At 46.8% G+C, this 17,562-nt stretch overlaps 1 protein-coding gene across 8 annotated transcripts in view; it reads left to right on the top strand.

Moving 5' to 3' along the window:
* FNIP2 (folliculin interacting protein 2) overlaps nt 1–17,562 on the top strand; it is a 125,533-nt gene that overhangs the window by 57,466 nt on the left and 50,505 nt on the right. For 3 of the 8 annotated variants that reach the window (XM_061142262.1, XM_061142264.1, XM_061142261.1), the window contains exons 2-8: nt 2,264–2,390; nt 5,465–5,584; nt 7,765–7,865; nt 8,829–8,900; nt 10,990–11,090; nt 11,257–11,346; nt 13,305–13,376. In XM_061142262.1, the coding sequence (XP_060998245.1) occupies nt 2,264–2,390; nt 5,465–5,584; nt 7,765–7,865; nt 8,829–8,900; nt 10,990–11,090; nt 11,257–11,346; nt 13,305–13,376 (683 nt within the window). The remainder of the gene's footprint in view (nt 1–2,263; nt 2,391–5,464; nt 5,585–7,764; nt 7,866–8,828; nt 8,901–10,989; nt 11,091–11,256; nt 11,347–13,304; nt 13,377–17,562) is intronic. The other 5 variants (XM_061142266.1, XM_061142263.1, XM_061142265.1 and 2 more) reach the window with 4 other exon arrangements.

Here is a 17,562-nt window from a genome sequence, read left to right on the forward strand (position 1 = left end):
TGTGCTCCCCAGGAATGGCTGGCTGACGACTCCCCTCTTCTTCCTCCTGTGACCCTGTCCTCAGGTCAGCTCTCAGCTCATGATGGCAAAAAACAGGCCCCAGCTGTGCAGCCCAGATGGGGGTCAGGGAGCCAGGCCTGGATTGAAAGTGGGAGACAATTGCTTTCTGAAACAAACTTGCCGTGATGTATGAAAACTAGAAGGAAGGATGCTGGGCCTAGCAGCTTAGAGCTTGGGCTGTTGAGAAGGTGCAACCAGAATTTGATGCTTTGGGGACTGTGATTTAAGACAACAAATCTGCTCCCCAAAAAGCATGTATTCATTATTAGCAGGATCTGAAAAGGAAAGGACCAGTGATGTGCAGTTCATGGTTGGGGACCAGACACTGTAGCTATGTCCTTAAAATATCGTGACATCAACAGTTCTTCAGGGAATTACCTCCATTCTGGAGCACTTAGCTGTGTCAGCCTCTGTGTGAAACATTTTCGCATAATCCCTGCTTCGACTTTGTGAGCGTGGTGTTAATACTCTCATGCTGATGGAGCAATGGGATCTCAGAGAGTTTGAATCTGAAACCATGTGTGTCTGACTTGGCCCTGCCATACCGGTCTCTTAGTTTTACAGTGTACTTTGTCTGTCCATCAGGCCCCCCTAATTCTGCATCTGTCCCCCACCCTGTTACCTCAATGCTCTCAGCACCTGGCACCCCGCTGGCCTCTGTCCACACCGAACCATGTCGGTTCTGCCTCTGGATGTACCTGCCACCAGCATCCGTCCCCCCTTCCCCCTGCCTCAGTTGCCATCTCACTAGCCTTCATTTGAAGGCCCTGAACTCTTAGAATAAATTCTACTTGGCCTTCCTGCTTCTAGTTTTAATCTGCCCTAGCCCGGCTTCCCCTCTAGCTGTGGACCAACCTCTCGAAAGTGTAGACTGAATTTAGGGACCTGTTGGCCTTGGCCACTCGCTGTCCTCTGAGATGAGCTGGCCTGCTGTCTCCCACCTGCCTCTCTAGCTCTGTCTTCTTTAAATCCTAGGGACGTCCCTTCCCCTCCCCCACCACTTAAACCTGAAAATATGAGTGTTATCACATCCTTTTCTGTCTTGCACTTGGACGATCTGTAGTTACACATTTACAGATGACGACTCGCCCGGTATTCCTCACTGAACCGTGTCCTCCCTGAGGGCAGCGATCACCCCTGCTTAGTTAACCAGGCGCCCAACCTCTGGCTCCGAGCACAGTGGCTGCAGGTGCCCAGATCTGTGTTGAACAAACGGGTTAACAGACTTGTAACTGAACAGCCCAAAGCAGTGCCCTTTCTTAGTCTTTGAGTTCTGATTTCACTTGTGGCTGAAGAACGAACCTGTGTTTGGAGCAGTTTTGTCTCAGTGGCTTTTGGTTTGCTTAGGAAAAAACACGCTCCCTTTATGGCTGGTTGTCATTGTCAGCAATTCAGCTTCCGCACAACAATGCACTCAGTTTTCCAAACTTCCATGTCAGAACCAGCCACGGCAAAAGAAAAGACTAAGTTCCAGGTGATGTAATTCCTCTTGGTCTGGCCTGAGACTGGGTGGGTGGGAGAGGAAGACCGAGGGCTCTCCTGACTGCTTCCAGATTCCCCCCTGATGGTGCAGAGGTGCGAACAATCCAGGCCCTCCTACCTCGGCCGTGCCACCCCCCAGAACCCAGGCATCTGGTTCAGCTGTCTCCACACACCTGTGCCACTCCTGCCTGCCGTCTTTGAGCAGAGTTTGCTTTTTTAAAAAATTTTATGTGTGTATTTTTGTTTGTGCTGGATCTAGTTGCGGTGCACGGGTTTCTTCTTGCAGTGGCTTCTTGTTTCAGAGCATGGACTCTAGGGCGTTCAGGCTTCAGGAGGTGCGCAGCACTGAGGTCAGTAGGTGTGGCGCACGGGCTTAGTTGCCCTTAAGACATGTGGAATCTCCCAGGACTAGGGATCGAACCTGTGTCTCCTGCACTGGCAGACAGATTCTTATCTACTGGACCACCAGGGAAGCGCCCAGAGTTGCTTTGGAAGGAGACTCTTTCTCTCCAGTGATGTATTATCTCGGCAGCCCTCCCAGCCTTGGTCACGGGCATTGGCTGTCAGAGCCTGCAGCCAGGTCTGTGTGCCCCCAGTCTGCGAGGTCTCGGAAGCTGGTATCTTCTGTGTGCATGTGCATGCAGGCTGGGAGACTCGTCTTCCCATGACCGTCCTGAGTGTTGCCGCTCACACTGCTCCTTTCCCTCTTGTTAATTCGCAGTTGGTCATGCTCAGAGCTGGACCTGAACGAGATTCGCCTGATCGTTTCCCAGGACTGTGACAGGAGAGGCAGACAAGTCCTGTTTGATTCTAAAGCTGTCCACACGGCGGAGGAGGTGGCAGCTCAGGTAGGAAACGTGGGTTTGCTTCCTCTTTTGCTTCTGGGCTTTAACCGTCTCTGGTCAGTCCAGCAGCTGCTCGCTGGGCTGAGTCATACAGCCTCGTTAGTGACTCAGAAGAAACAGGGGCCAAGGTTCCTCGACCACCCCAGTTGAGTACTTATTAATACACACAGGTGAGACCGTTAGCCAGTCATCATGCAGATGCTAAGCAGCTACTATAGATGTTACAGAAGTGAATTTGCAAGTGAGTCACAATCCAATAGGTTTTTCATGCCAAATATGTGCTGTATAATGAGAAAGCTAAGAACTCTAAAATTCATGAAGCGTTTGCCTGAAGAGAAGGTCTGGTATTTACCATAGACAGTAAGAGGTGATACCTAGCACTAGGATAAAAGAAGTAGAGAGCTTTCCTCGCCACAGGGTTACAGGGTACTAGCAAAAGGGCTTGCGTCTACAAAAGGGCCTATGTCTCAAGCCTGCTTGACCAAGGAAGTTTATTTATTTTCTTTTTTTAGTGGAGGGCAGAGTGGTGGTAGTGGTGATGGAGGTGATGATGGTGATGGTGGTGGTGATGGTGGAGATGGTAATGATGATAGAGATGATGATGGTGGAGATGGTGGTGGTGGTGGTGGTGGTGAAGATGTAATGATGGAGTGATGGTGGTGATGGTGGTAGTGGTAATGGTGGTGTGGTGATGGTGGAGATGGTGATGCTGGTGATGGTGGAGATAGCTGTCGTGGTGGGGATGGTGGTGGTCATGATGGTGGGGTTGGTCGTGGTGGTAGTGGTGATGGTGGTGATGATGGTGATGGTGGTCATGGGGAAGATGGTACTGGTAATGATGATGGTGAGGTTGGTGGTAATGGTGGAGGTGGTGATGGTGGGGGTATGAGGTATGGGGCATCTGGGTGTGGTAAAAATGAGGGCAGAGTAGCCCTTGATCCCTTGGAGCCAGAATGGGAAATGTAGAGCAACGTGCCTGATGGGAGCAGAGTCTGGTCCTCCCTGTGAGTCTTCAGGATGGCTGTCCAGTGTTCTTCTGACTTGTCACCTTTCAGCAGTTATCCAGATGTCTACAAATTAAATCTTCTCCTGTTCCTTCTTTTCATGTTCAGTAACCTGCTACTTGTATTGACTGAATCCTGGTGCTTTGGAGACTGTGCAGCTAAATACCTGAATAGTTTATGTCAGAGTCTCTGTCTCTTCAGGGCTGAGATCTCTTCCTGCTTCCAATAAGGTCATTTCTACAGGAAGGAAGTGTATGGTTAAAGGCAGATTAGCTGGGCAGATCCCATGGTGCTCTCACGTGGAAGTTGGCCAGGTAGCTAATCATTACAGTAGTTGTCAGGCGTGTTAGGTAAGTGGGGAACTGGGGGATGAGAAGTCTCTCAGATGATTCCCTGAGGCTTTCATGGTAGATTCGTATCTAAGTTTAGGTGAGCTGGTACTTGGCCCTTTGTTTGGTGACAGCATGCGGTTTCCTCCTGATTTCCCGCATCATTTCCTATTTCCCTGAAGGCATTGCACAGATGGTATATTTGCACATCCATACTCTGTCACCTGGGCTCTTGATGGTGGTAACAGGTAGAGGGAAAAAAATCTCACTGGTTGGCAAAAGGAACCAGAATCGTGTCTGTAGGGGCAGTGATGACCCTGGGGTGTGCAACAGAAGTGTCCTAGAAAGTGCTCATTTATTAATAATTACAGAGGCAGCTGGGCCCGGGTAGGCTTGGAAACTGTCTGAGGCTACTGAATAAGTCCGGTCTGAGCTCTGCTCACTGGACTGGGTGCCGTCACTACCCGTGGATGGCTCTGCCGGAGGGCCTGGTGGTGCAAGACGGGTGTGGGTCATGTGTCGCTGCAGGACCACGTTCCTGGCTTCAGCGGCGTGAAGCAGTGGGCAGACCCGAAGAGACCACTGAGGGTGTGCATATGCTCGGGAGGACCCCACATCCTGGGCCTCCAGCCCTGCCCGTGACCACTGGGGACACATGCTTCCTGTTCCCCTTCCGCCTCTCCCCATCTTCAGCCTTCCCCCCACCGGCAGGCACCAAGCGTCAGCAGTTGGCAGCAGGCACATGACTGCAGGCATTTGCATTCGACCACCAGTGTGACTGTCACATTGCAGATTAGATAAGCTGCAATTGCATTCATGGTTGTCCAAGCAGAGCTGCACACAAAAAGCAGATAAGACTGAGGATAGAAACCACGCTTCACAGAGGGGGCAGGCTGTGTCTGGAGCGGGGAGTGTGTCTTGGCACAGGAGGATGGGAAATGTTAGTACAGGTGTATCTTTATTCCTCTGTGTCACTGTCATAGAAACCAGCTCTGGACTCCATGTAGGAAATGTGTGTAGCTCATGCCCTGCGAGCCCTGACCTCTGGAGGCTGGGTGCATCACGTGCTGGGTGTCATAGGAGCCCCTGTTCAGTGCTCTGTCTTCATCTTTCACAAGCCCGACCGCATGACTTTCTCTGAAGCAGTGCAGGAGGGTGTGTCATGAAAGCATATGCCCGGACTTTCCAAATGAATCTTCTGCCTTCCTAATTCCTTTTGCCTGGTGAAAATTTAAATTTGAGTCAAGGACTGTATCCTCATCAGTGTTCTAGTCTATGACTCTACAAAGTACTCCAAAATCCTCTAATAATCAAAACAGAGGTCAGGTCTCATCAATGATTTTCAAGTATGAATTGAAACGTCAATAACAGCTGCATTATTTAAAGAGAATATTCTTAAGAAATCCCCTGGTGGTCCAGTGGTTAGGACTCAGCGCTTTCATGGCAAGGGCCCGGGTTCAGTCCTTGGTTGGGGAACTCAGATCCCTCAAGCTGCACCATACCTCCAAAAAAAATAATGATAATAATAAAACAAAGAGAATGGTTTTTTAAAAATAATTTTATTTATTATATTTTTGGCTGTGCTGGGTCTTTGATGCTATGCAGGCTTTTCTCTGGTTGCGACATGTAGGGGCTACTCTTTAGTTGCAGAGCAGTTTAAGTAAGGGCTCCCCAGCGAGCATGTATGGGGAGCCTGGTACATTTGCTGGTGGTGTGTTCACACTGCCTTTCCCTCTTCACTCAGAGAATGGAGGACCTCCCTGCGAAAGTGCCAGCCAAAAGCTGCCTAGGAGGTGGCCCTGCTGCTCATGGCCCTTCAGGGGGATCTTTACCACATGCCAAGGAGCAGCTTCCCAAGTACCAGGTAAAGCCGCCCCTGCGAGCGCAATAGCCCGAGGGCTGAAGTCACTTACTGTCATTTCCCCTTGGGGATCATGGTGCAATAGGAGACTGCAGATCCAAGAATGTGTCTCAGGTGTTCTAGGTCGGTGCTGTACTCACACTTTGGCTTTTCTCTCTCCATAAAAACTAGAGAAAAGTGGAGCAGGGGGCATCCAGGGTAACACAGACCAAATGAGGAAGGAATTGCAGAGGAGGTGACCCCTCCTGTTTTGCTTGTTTGGTTGTCAGAACCAGGCTAATGCACGTGTTTTCTAGTTTTGTCAGAAGAGTTCTGAGGAGTCTGGGGATGCGGGTGGACATCCTAAGAAAATTGCTCTTGCCAGTAGAAGGAAGAAAGCTTCTTATAGATGGAAAGGCAAGACCTAAGTTGAGTGTGAAGAATAGAGGTTTGGTAGCATTTTTATGTTGGGTGTGTGTGTGTGTGTGTGTGTGTGTGTGTGTGTGTGTGTGTAAGCAGAGGATAAGGGTTATTGCAGGATATTGGCCAACCAGGCATAAGGGAAGTTGTTTCATAAATATGACTTGCAGAAAGGTACTACTTGTGGAGAATATGTCAGTTTTTATTTTTGTTTTTCTAGTCATGTGAGTTTTTCTACCATGTTGCTAGAACAGCAAATCCAGGGAAGGTACCAGCAGCCACAGGCATATAGAACGTTGTTCTCTTCACAGCCAGGATGGTTGCACGTGTCCACCCATGTTCGACAGAATCCCAGGTCTCAGAGCAGTGTGTGTGTGTGTGGTTACAACAGCACAGAGTAAATTAGCAGTGAGTTGAGAATCACAGTTCACATGTGGACCTTGAGCTTCAAGAGAAAGCAGATTAAGAAATGGAGGTGGTGGGTTGAAGTTATTAATGAAGAACGTGAAAGCCTGTCAGTTCTGTCTGCGTGTAGAGAGAAGGGGTTGGTAGGAGCCTATTAAATTAGATGGATTCATTTCTGTTTCTCTTTCCTTCTGTGCAAATATGTGTAAGGTGTATGTGTGTGTCCTTCTGTGTGTGAATATATATGTGTATGTGTGTGGATTTTGAGTTAAAAGAAGGGAGCTTTAAGGGTGATGCCACGTTTTTGCTTGAGTAGAAAGCGAAGCAGCCAAGAATCTAGCTGGTGGCCCGAGTCACGGGAGGTCGTGGTTTGGTTTTGGTCAGGCCATGTTGGTGCTCCTGGTTTGGTTGACACTCACATCCACATTTACAGTAGGAGCTGAGCATCTTTTATTCAAATGCATCCACTCACATACCATCATATTTCACAATATATAGATTTTGTGCCATGTGAGTAAAGGCATTTGGCTGCTGCCTTCCAGAGCCTCAGGCAAGTCGGGGTCCAGAGATGAGGGTGTGGGGGTTCCCACATGTCGGGAAGAACCAGAATCGCAGCATTGGTTATGGACGTGGGCAGTGATAGGGGGCCCTCTAAGGAACAGTTCTGTCCAGGGGATGAGTCGGGAAAGCAGATATTTAAGAAGGAGAGCCATTAGCACATCAGGTACTGTGAGACATTTAATAAAACAAACTGGGAAGTGCCCACTGGATTTCACAGAAGGTGAGGCCATCACTAGAGCTGTGTGAATAGTTGTGGGGGGAGGCAGTGCTGTCCACCCTCCATGCTGGCAAAAGGGACGTGAAAGACTGGTCAGAGGTAAGGGTTCAGATATTTTAAAAATATTTTTTGTAAAACTTTAGGGGGATCAGACTGTCTATCATCTCTTGGACCTCACCTGCCCCAAAGGGTCATTTTGTTCAGCAGCGTTAATTTTGGTTGGATAACCCTGGACTGTGTTTCTTTCCAGGATGTGTTCTTAGTAGCAAGAGAGCAGTCACCCTGTCTATTCCATCACCTAATCTTTCTACTTAGCCTTTGTAAATGGAGATGAGGAAAACCTTTGTGTCTCATAAAAAAGATTAAAAATGAGCTTCAGTAAAATGCTTGGGTCCTGTGTGAAGATATCATGTGTAAAGAAGAAATCATGAACATTAGTGATTATTTGGGGGAAAAAGTAGGCAATCACCATTTTACAATCACTAAGGTTGTAAAGCTATCAGATGCTGCTTTGAGAAACAGGTCTAATTACCAACAAGCTGAACATTATTCTCTGTCACACTGTGCATGATGCTGTGGTGGTTCCTTTCACGTCGGATAGTACACACGGCCCGCCTCTGATGTCAACATGCTCGGGGAGATGATGTTCGGCTCAGTCGCCATGAGCTACCAAGGCTCCACCCTGAAGATTCACTATATACGGTGAGTTCTGGCACCGCCACCACGTGTGAAACATAGCATGGGGATGTTGACTCTTAATTCAAACGTGCTTAAAAAAAATTTACATAGTTAAACACTAGACTGTCATCTGATATTGTTAGCACTTGATATTGTTTATGCATCTTTAACAGTTAAAATAGACGTTTCCTACATAGCTCTGACCTTGAATCAGCTTAGCATAACAAAATCCTAAGCTTTAACTAAGTACTGTAAGTGAAAAATGCATACCAAGGTCTTCTGCCAGGTTAATAGTAGCAACACTTTCTGTCAGAATTATTCAGATATTTTAAGTCTTTCAAAATCTCATCAATTTTCCATTTTGAGATTAAAATTTTAGTCATGACTTTTTCCTTTTACTGAGGTACATTTTTTTCTTATTTTTTAAAAAGTCATTGAATGAATGCCAAGTTTATTTTTGTTTCCAGGGAATGGTGTCTAGAATAAAGCTTCTGCAAAAAACAAAATGCAACTCCATTAAAGAATATGTCCGTTGTCTGCATGTCAGAACAGAATTTAGCTTGCTTGAGGCACAAGCTACATGATTTATGAAAGAAAGCCTTTTCTGATCCTGCATGTCCAACCTTCTGTCTGTTCTTCCTGTGCCATGTGGCAGATGAGAAATGTAACCTGAGAGAAAACAAACTTCTACTTTGAAAGATTCCGGCTAAGCGAAGTTTGTTCATCTGAAATACTTGCTCCCAAGGAAAACGGCCCCCAGAAATGTGTCCGTTTCTCTTCTGGGGTTTTAACATCCTTGGGATTTTAAAATGATAAAATTAGAAAAAAGAAATCTTGGCACCCTATTGATAGAGGGATTTGAAAAATACATGTCTCATTCTTTGTCAAATAAAATACAGAAATGAATAAAAGCTTCAGAAAAAGTAGAAATAAAAGCAAGCAGACAAAACATCTCTCCCTACTCTGTTCTTTTGTCTGTTCCTGCAGTTCTCCTCCGCAGCTGATGGTTAGTAAAGTCTTCTCGGCCAGGATGGGCAGTTTCTGTGGGAGTACAAACAAGTAAGTGTGGGGTGTCCCCCCACCCCACTGTTGCAAGTCGCTGCTTCTGGGGTGTCCCTCACTCCCCACTGTTCCAAGTGGCTGTTTCTGGATGGAGTCACTCCTTGTGACTCTTTTTTGAGATGAGAATTAGGACAAGTCCACATTAACACAGGGTTTTCAAGGTGGCTGTTGTCCAGTACACAGTGAGTGTGAAAAGGCCCTGGACCTTATCAGTTGGCCTTGAAAACAGATCTGTCTATACATAGATTTGGGGTCTCTACCTGTTACTTGTTCCTACTGACAGACACCAAGTTTTCATTTCCTGCAAAATGAAATGTGAAGGGGAAAAAAGGAGGGGCCACAGTAATGAGCTATGGTATCCCCGATATTATTTTATCTTTAAGTCTTATTGGGACTTTTCCCTGGTGGTCCAGTGGTTGAGATTTTGCCTCCAATACAGGGCATGCAGGTTCAATCCCTGGTCAGGCAGCTGGGACCCCACATGCCTCATGGCCAAAAAAACAAAAACATTGTGCAAAAGCAGTGTTGTAACAAATTCAATAAAGACTTTAAAAAGGGCCCACATTAAAAAAAAAAAAAATCTTAAAGCCTTGTTTGTTAGTTTCCTTATTTATTTATTTCTAAAGGGATGAGGCAAAGGGTGAGCTTGCCAGGCTGAGAGGCCCCTAAATGGCAGGGAAGGTTGTCTGTACTCACTGTCTGAGCCATCTGTGCCACCTCCACGGTTGGTGGGGACTCGGGTCAGGCAGTGTTTTGATTTTTGCTTCTGAGTTCCTCCCCCAACTCTTAATTTTGCTCTTCTATGTAGACTAAGAATATTTCAGCATCTAACTTAACTCTTACTTGGCACATTTGTTCATGTATTTTGAATTTTCCAAGCAGAAATATTTTATATCCTTCTTTTTTTTTTGAATGAAAAAACATTTGTTATACTTGGGTAAGTTTGAAAGAAATGTTTTTTATAAATTAAAGGGGTATTCTTTGGGGTCAGATAAAGGCTGTATTTATTTTTTTTTTACAGTCTTCAGAAATTAAAAGTATGTTCCTCTGCAAATTTGGATGCTTTTGAGAAACTCTGCTTACTTTTCAGTCCAGTAAAGAATTTATATTTTTGAGCATTTTAAGACTGGATTATCAGGACTTAAGCATAGGAATTAATGTTTCTTTTTTTGTGAGATATTCTTTTTCAGATCTTTGCTACTACCTGAATATTTATTATACTGACTCCAATAAAATATTGAGCTCAGGTTTAAGTAAAAATGACTTTTGCCTCATTATGTTATATTATCTTCAAAATCTTTTTTATTTCACTTCTTAGTAAATACAATAGTTTATTAAAATCTGCTTCTGTCACACATATGTTGTTGTGTTAGTCACTCAGTCATATCTGAGTCTTTATGACCCCAAGGATTGTAGCCCATTAGGCTCATTTGTCCATAGAATTCTCCAGGCAGGAATACTGGAGTGGGTTGTCATTCCCTTCTCCAGGGTATCTTCCCAACTCAGGGATAGATCCTGGGTCTTTTGCATTGCAGACAGATTCTTTACCATCTGAGCCACCAGGGAAGCCCTCTCACATGTTTATTTATGAGTAATTCTAACTTTTTAAAAGTTGTGGAATCAGACTCCTGTAAAAATCATAATTTCCATTGTATGGTCCTCCTGAAAAAGGCTTCCGAATTTCTCATGGATGTTAACTAAGAGTTAAAATGAACTTCATTTTGAAGGTTTATGTAAAATTACCCTTGAAATAAATAGCATTAGCCTTGGTCTTAATCACCAAAACAAGATTTTAGAGTTTCTTATTCCCTGTTATATAATGTGAAATTGTATATTTGGATTGTAAATGTTTGGAATGTGTCATTTAGTTTTATAGGTTGAACTACCTCCCAGAACCTTTCTTGTCTTCTAACAAATTCCCCTGAAGATTAATTCCCTCTAGTAGATGTGAGACTTTATTAATTTACAAAGAAAAATCTGACCAACTGGTGGATTGTCTTGTACCTGAGAGTCTGTTAGCAAGCAGCTGTATTCATCTCTTGATGTTTCTCTCCTGTCTCTCCCTTCCATCTCCTTCTGGACATAGCTTGCAAGACAGCTTTGAATACATCAACCAAGATCCTAACCTGGGGAAACTGAACACAAATCAGAATAACCTGGGTCCCTGTCGGACTGGAAGTAACCTAGGTAAACTCCTCCGCATAGACGGGTCTTGCTTTCTGGGCCCCCCCTGCTGCGGGTGTGCGTTTTGCTTTCTTTTGAGTTTGCGGTGTTGTTTTGTTCTGGCAGTATCTTTAATCTGTGTTTATTTCTGTGTGTACCTTGTCCGCCCCCTGTGTTGTCTCCGCCGCAGGTGCGCTGCAGGGATGCGGCGGCAAGCTGCCCCCAGGGGCGGCCGAGGGAGGACCTCTCCGGCTCAGCCGCAGTGCCTCTTTCTTTGCAGGTTTGTGTGGAATGCTGAGCACGGTGTGACCTGCACACATTAATAAATCCTGGGCAGGTTCTTGGAAACAAATCCTGTTTGGCACCTCTCTAGAAATCCAAGGGGCTCTTGAGATAATTAGCTCCAAATGCTGCCAAGTTCCCCATGTTCTGAAACTTCCACCCATGAACCCCTATTGTAAAAGTCTCCGTTAATACCCCAGTGTAAGCTGATTTTGATCCAAAATGAGCCCTTCGTATTTCTAAGAGGATAATATCTTCTGATCTTCCTTGGCCTCTTCTGCTGCTGTGAACTGTCTCTCTTTACTGTGGCATCTTTAGTCCATTTTTCACCTGCATCCTTAGCTGCACAGTCTCTTCAAAAGTCACTCTAACAACAGCATGGAAGGCCAGCCTCACTCACTTTCTCTCTCTCTCTGGCACTTAAGTAGCTCAAACGCATTTTCCAGCTTCTTTACAGGTGTGATTGTCTCCGTCTCTCTGGGTGGGTACACTCTGAGCAGAGCCTGGTCTTCTAGCTGAGGCTGTCTGCTATCTGCTGTAGGCGGGCATGATTAACAAGTGTGGAAGTCTTCACTGCTAACTTTAAAGGTTGTGTTTATGGCAAATGGTATGCTTCATTCCATTTTTCTTTGTAGCCCAGAATATGCTTGGCACCCTAGTTAACTGACAGACACTCTCCTACCTACTTCAGAGTGAGGAGAACATGTTTGTTTATACACTGTCCTTAAAATTGTAACAATAAACGTTCTTCACAAAAGAGCTGGCAAATATAACACTGAAGCAGGCAACCTTGTGCACTGTAAAGCTAACTGTGGCCACGTGTCAGCTACCTTCTAGCTCAATAAGGAAACAGTTAAGACCGATCTGAAGCATTCCTAGAAGTCTGTAATCCTTTACAGGGTTTTCTTTTTTTGTTAAATTTTTTTGGAGTATTGTTGCTTTACAATGTAGTGCTCGTTTTTACTGTCCAGCAAAGTGAAGCAGCTTTACGTGTACATATATCACCTCTTTTCTGGACTCCCTTCCCGTTTAAGTCACCACAGAGCGCTGAGTAGAGTTCCTAGTGTATACAGTAGGTTCTCATTAGTTATCTATTTTACTACTGATACTATGTATAAAATAGAGTGTTTTCTAAGCAAGTCTACAATACTTCTGAATCTAGGTATGTATGGAAAAGAAGTGGAGGAAAAAATAATTGAAAATAAATATGTGTTTTCTATCTACCAAGAGAATGGGTTATAAAACAGAGAAACATTTTTCAAATTTATGAACTGGTTTTCACGTAGTTCTCTAGCTTGCCTATAGTTGTTACTAAAACTGATTAGAAAACATTTTGAAGTTTCTTAATATTTTGAAATACATTCTAATATAGTGAAAATACTTAAATACTATTTAAAATCTACTAATGAGGAAAATGCCTCAAAGTATCTACTGCAGGATGCGGTTCATTGTATCAAATGCCCACATAGTTTATGATTCAGTTAGAGGTGAGTATCAGAAAAGTCTCTGTGCTGCAGTAGGGACAGGCACCTGATCCTGCCTCCTCCCCCTGCTCCTCTCTCCTCCTCTCCCCTCCTCCTCCCTCTCCTCCCCCCGACTCTCCTCCTCTCCTCTCTTTTCCTCCCCTTTTCTTCTGCTCCCCCCGACCCCCCACCTCCCCTCTCCTCTTCCCTTCTCTCTTCCTCACCCTTTCTCCTCCTGCCCTCCTCCCCCCTACTCTCCTCTTCCCCCTCTCCTCCCCCCTACTCTCCTCTTCCCCCTCTCCTCCCCACTACTCTCCTCTTCCCCCTCTCCTTCTTCCCTCCTCCTCTTCCTCCCCCATCTCCGTCTTTGCTGCACTGAATTCTGCTTTCTCGTTCCTCGCTGTGTACGCTCACGCCGGTCCTCACTAGCCATCGTAAAACGAGCACGGTTGATTTGAATGGCCGGGTGACCAGGTTTCCTTGCCTCCCACAGCACACAGCACCCCGGTTGATATGCCGAGCAGAGGACAGAATGAAGACAGGGACAGCGGCATTGCCCGGTCAGGTACGTGTGCTTCTCCTCCTGTTTGGCGTCGCCCGTGGGGTGAGCACTCTGAGCTCTGGGCCTTCAGGGGCAGTGTTCAGGCATGATGTGCACCAGGATGAGCCCTGGCAGTGAAGGCATACTGAGAAATGTCCCTCTAAAAAGAGAGACGCCTCTCTGAGCCAGTGGTCCCTGCTTGCTGAGTGCTGAGGATCAGATCAGGGGAGGGCCAGTGTCTGTGGGTGTCACTCTGACTGTGACCGTGGCAGGGCTGCCTGCTACCCTTTCACTCCTTCTGTCCTGCAGACATACTGCTCTAGATTTTATCTCTGGTGCCTTTTCTCCTTGTGTCAGGCTGTTACTGACCAGGGTTCTTGGCCTCCTTAATCAGTAGAAATTGATAAGAGACCAGACACAGAATTCAGACAAGGCTTTATTGGGCCCCTGCTGCAGCAGAGGGTAGCGAGAACAAGTAACAGGTGCCCTAGCTTGCTCCTGGAGAGGAGAGAGGAGTGAGCTGAGCTGGCTCCTTACACGGGGTGAGGGTAGGAGTGCACCCAGGGATCAGGCTGGAGGGGTGGTTTAGGTGGTCTGCCCACCCCTTAGGTGGCGGTATGTGCAGAGGGCATGCACAGTACCCTGCTTTACTCCCGACACTCTGCTTTTGTTCCTGGATCTTCAAAAGTTGCAGTTAGATTTTTTGGTCTTTTTGTGTCTTTTGTCCATAACTTGCCCCAACTGCACATGCAGGCAGTTATTTTTAGCCCCTTCTAATTTCTTTGTATCCATTGAGACATTTGTCCAGGCCCACGCACTACAGCAGAGGGTCCCGGGTCGCAGCCTATCTCAAAGCCTTAAACTTTGCCGAGACTGCTTTTAAGATCTCTTGGTTGCTGCTCTTATACCTGATACTGCTGTTGATTTTGATTTGTGGTTCAGATCAGAGATATAGATTCCTTGCAGTGAAAGAAAGGTGGTGTGTGAATGATGTGGAATTGGAGGGTTCAGGGGTGTGTGGGCTGTGCCCACAGCAGACTCAGGGCACCTACTGTGGCCGGTTGGCGCTCATTGTGCTGAGCCTGGGCTGGACTTGCTGCCTTAAGTCATTTCTGTTTCCCTCCGGTCCCTTCCGTGTGGTGCCGAGCCCTTCACCCTGCTCGGGATCGCTCTGCTTCCAAGTTCACTGCCAGGTGAGATGGAATTTGTGAGTCCACTTGTTTGGTTAATATATGTCACGTGATGAAAAGTACACAACATTCCGTGTATGATTGGTTTCAGTGAGTTGATTCACTTTGGGTTCCCTGATCCCATCTTAGGTAAACTTGGTCAGAGGTGTAACTGCCATTATTTAGACCTGTGTTGCTTTCATTTGTAGCAGTTTTTACATAAACGTAAAACCTGGGATACGCCGCTTGTGGAGTGGTAAGAGGATCATCTGACTTTGTGTTCCACGGGGCTTGGGATGATCTGCATCCATACGGGGCACAGTCAGCCATCCACCCTGCAGGAGGGTCTTTGAGTCACATCCGTCCAGCAGCCACTGGAGGCTGAGAGTGTGCGGTGTGATGGTCTTGGTGTCCCAGAGTCCAGCCCCTGGAGCCTCTCCAGTCAGGCCTGGCTGGGGCTGGCTCTGTCTTGGTTGAGTCTCCAGGCAAAAAGAAGCGGGAACCACAGTAGAAGCAAGGCCATGCTCCATCCCAGTTGCTGCCTTAGCAGCTCATAGAATTTGGTGTATTTGTCTTTATGTGGTGAACACCCAGGTGGCACTAGTGGTAAAGAACCCACCTGCCAATGCAGGAGATGTAAATGACACAGGTTCAATCCCTGGTCAGGAAGATTCCCTGGAGGAGGGCATGGCAACCCGCTGCAGTATTCTTGCCTGGAGAATCCCATGGACAGAGGAGCTTGCACAGTCCATAGGGTCCCAAAGAGTTGGACACAACTGAAGCTACTTAGCACGTATGCGTGCACAGCTTTGTGTAGTGAACACTCTTTGCCCAAACATGACCAGTATTTGACCGAGTCCCGCTCTGAGCCCTGAGGTCACGGGGTTCCCACTGCAACTTTCTCTTATGTGTCTGTTTCTGCTCCCTCTTGTTCCAGAAAAGACTATAGAGAGACTGGGGGAGCTGGTGCCAACAGAAAGTTGGCACCTTGGGCGGAAGTTCGGGTGTTCCTGGGTAGCTTGTCGGTTTATCGTGTTTGGTGTGAAGGTTCACGTTGCGCACCTCAGAATCCCCCTAGGTTTGGTAGTCCTCTGACTCTAAATCACTCCTTAGATGAGTCTTTTTTGGCCTCAGAGAAGCAGGAATGTTGAGGGGCTGAATGTGCATTGAAGTGAAAGGTCCATAGCAGCTGCATCTGGGCATTTTCTCAGGAGGAGGAGGAGGCAGATGTGAACCTGGTGCAAACGTGAACTCTGACTGCCCTGGTGACTCAGCTTGTGAACCAGGCACCTCTCCTTTGAGGCTCCCAGCCTCCTGTTGAGGGGATGCCAGACGTGGGGCCGGAGGGACCTTCTGCTTTCCTTCCTTCTGGGAGCCGCTTCGAAGTCATCGGATGCTCCCAGGACAGGTCTCCCTCCACTGAGGCCTCATTTGCTTCCCAGGCCTCTACTCCTCGTCACCCACACCATGTGGGACCACGTGCGCATCCTGAAGCAGAGCGGGGACTCCCACTGTTTGACCTCAATCGGCAGGAGAAGACGTGGAAAATTAATGACAATTTTTTTTTTCTTTTTCCCTTAATTTGTAACTTCCTGTCTTACTAGTTGAGAGATGGGAAAAATATTGTTAAATAGATTTTTATTTTTTAGAACAGTTGTAGATTTGCAGAGCAGTTGAGATGATAGGGAGCATCAATGTACCTTGCACAAGCCTCCCTGTTAGTAACATCTTGGCTAATAAGGTGGCGTGTTTATTAATAGTTGTCATGTCCACTTGGCTCCACTCCACTCTGACAGTTTCTCAGACTTTGTTTTGGTGACCTTGATGGTTTCAAGAACTAGCGGTCAGGTATTGTGTAGAATGCCAGTTGTTAGAATTTGTTTGATGTTTCTCACGTGACTAGTCTGGGGTTCTGGGTTTTAGGAAGAAGGATCACAGAGGTAAAAAGTCATTTTTGAAAAATATTTTTTTGGCTGTGCCAGCAGTTAGTTGCGGCACTCGGGATCTTTGATCTTTGTTGCTTTGTGTTCCGTGTGTATCCGTGGCTCTGTACATACTGTTGTCTGTGCCTGTACCTGTGTTTAGTTAAATGTGAGTTGGTGCTGGTTTCTCTGCTGCCCATGAGAGCTCATTATTCATGAGCACAGGGACCATCCCACCCTCCCCACCTGGCTTATCTGCACGCCACCCTCCGACAGCGAGATACCGGGCTCCCCTGCCTGCCCTGCATTTAGGTGACGGATTCACTGCAGGCCACACACACCAGCGTCTGAGAGCTTAACCTGCCCTCCTTGGGAAGTGCCTTTGTACACTGGAGTGCAGTGCTCGTGGGCAGCTCCTCTGACCTTCAGTCTCACAGATGTCCACTCACATCTAAGGTTCCCGAGGCCGACACCTTGGGAACCTGGGGAATATCTGCAGCTGCACATGCCAGGCAGCAGAAGCTCCGAGATCACAGCCGACACCAGCTCATCCTCATGATGAACTGGCTTTCTGACGGCTGCCCCAAACTCTGAACATCACACGTCACACCGGAAGGGAAAAAAGCCTCTTTTTTTTTTTTTCCTTTTTAAATCATCCTCCATAGAGAGGAGCCTGATCTGGTATGAGGAGTCTGAGAGGACTGGGTGCAGTTCCCTGGCAGAAAGTCACCAGGGGTCTGTGCGCCCCCTGCAGGCCGATGTCACAGGAGGGGCCGGTCTGAACTCTGACCATATGCTCCTTGTGCAGTGTGCCCTGGGAACGCAAAGCGCCGTCTGGGTTTCAACTCCAGGAGGGCCCTCTGTTGTTGGAGAACTCACTCATTCAGCTGGTTTTCACAGTTGGGCCAGCTTGGCACAGTTGAGGTTAAGAGGAGGGCTTGGAAGAATAGCGCTGATTTGGGCTTGACCATCTATACTGCAGCTTGGATGAAGCTCAGGTTCTTCAGTTCATTGTGCTTCTTGTATTTCAGGCCAGACCCTTGGCGTGCTCCAAGAATAGACATTTCTCTTCACAAATCTGTCAGTTCTTTCACATTAGGTCTTTCCTTTCTAGACTTG

This window comes from Dama dama, chromosome 5, assembly GCF_033118175.1.
Source record: "Dama dama isolate Ldn47 chromosome 5, ASM3311817v1, whole genome shotgun sequence".
NCBI lineage: Eukaryota > Metazoa > Chordata > Mammalia > Artiodactyla > Cervidae > Dama > Dama dama.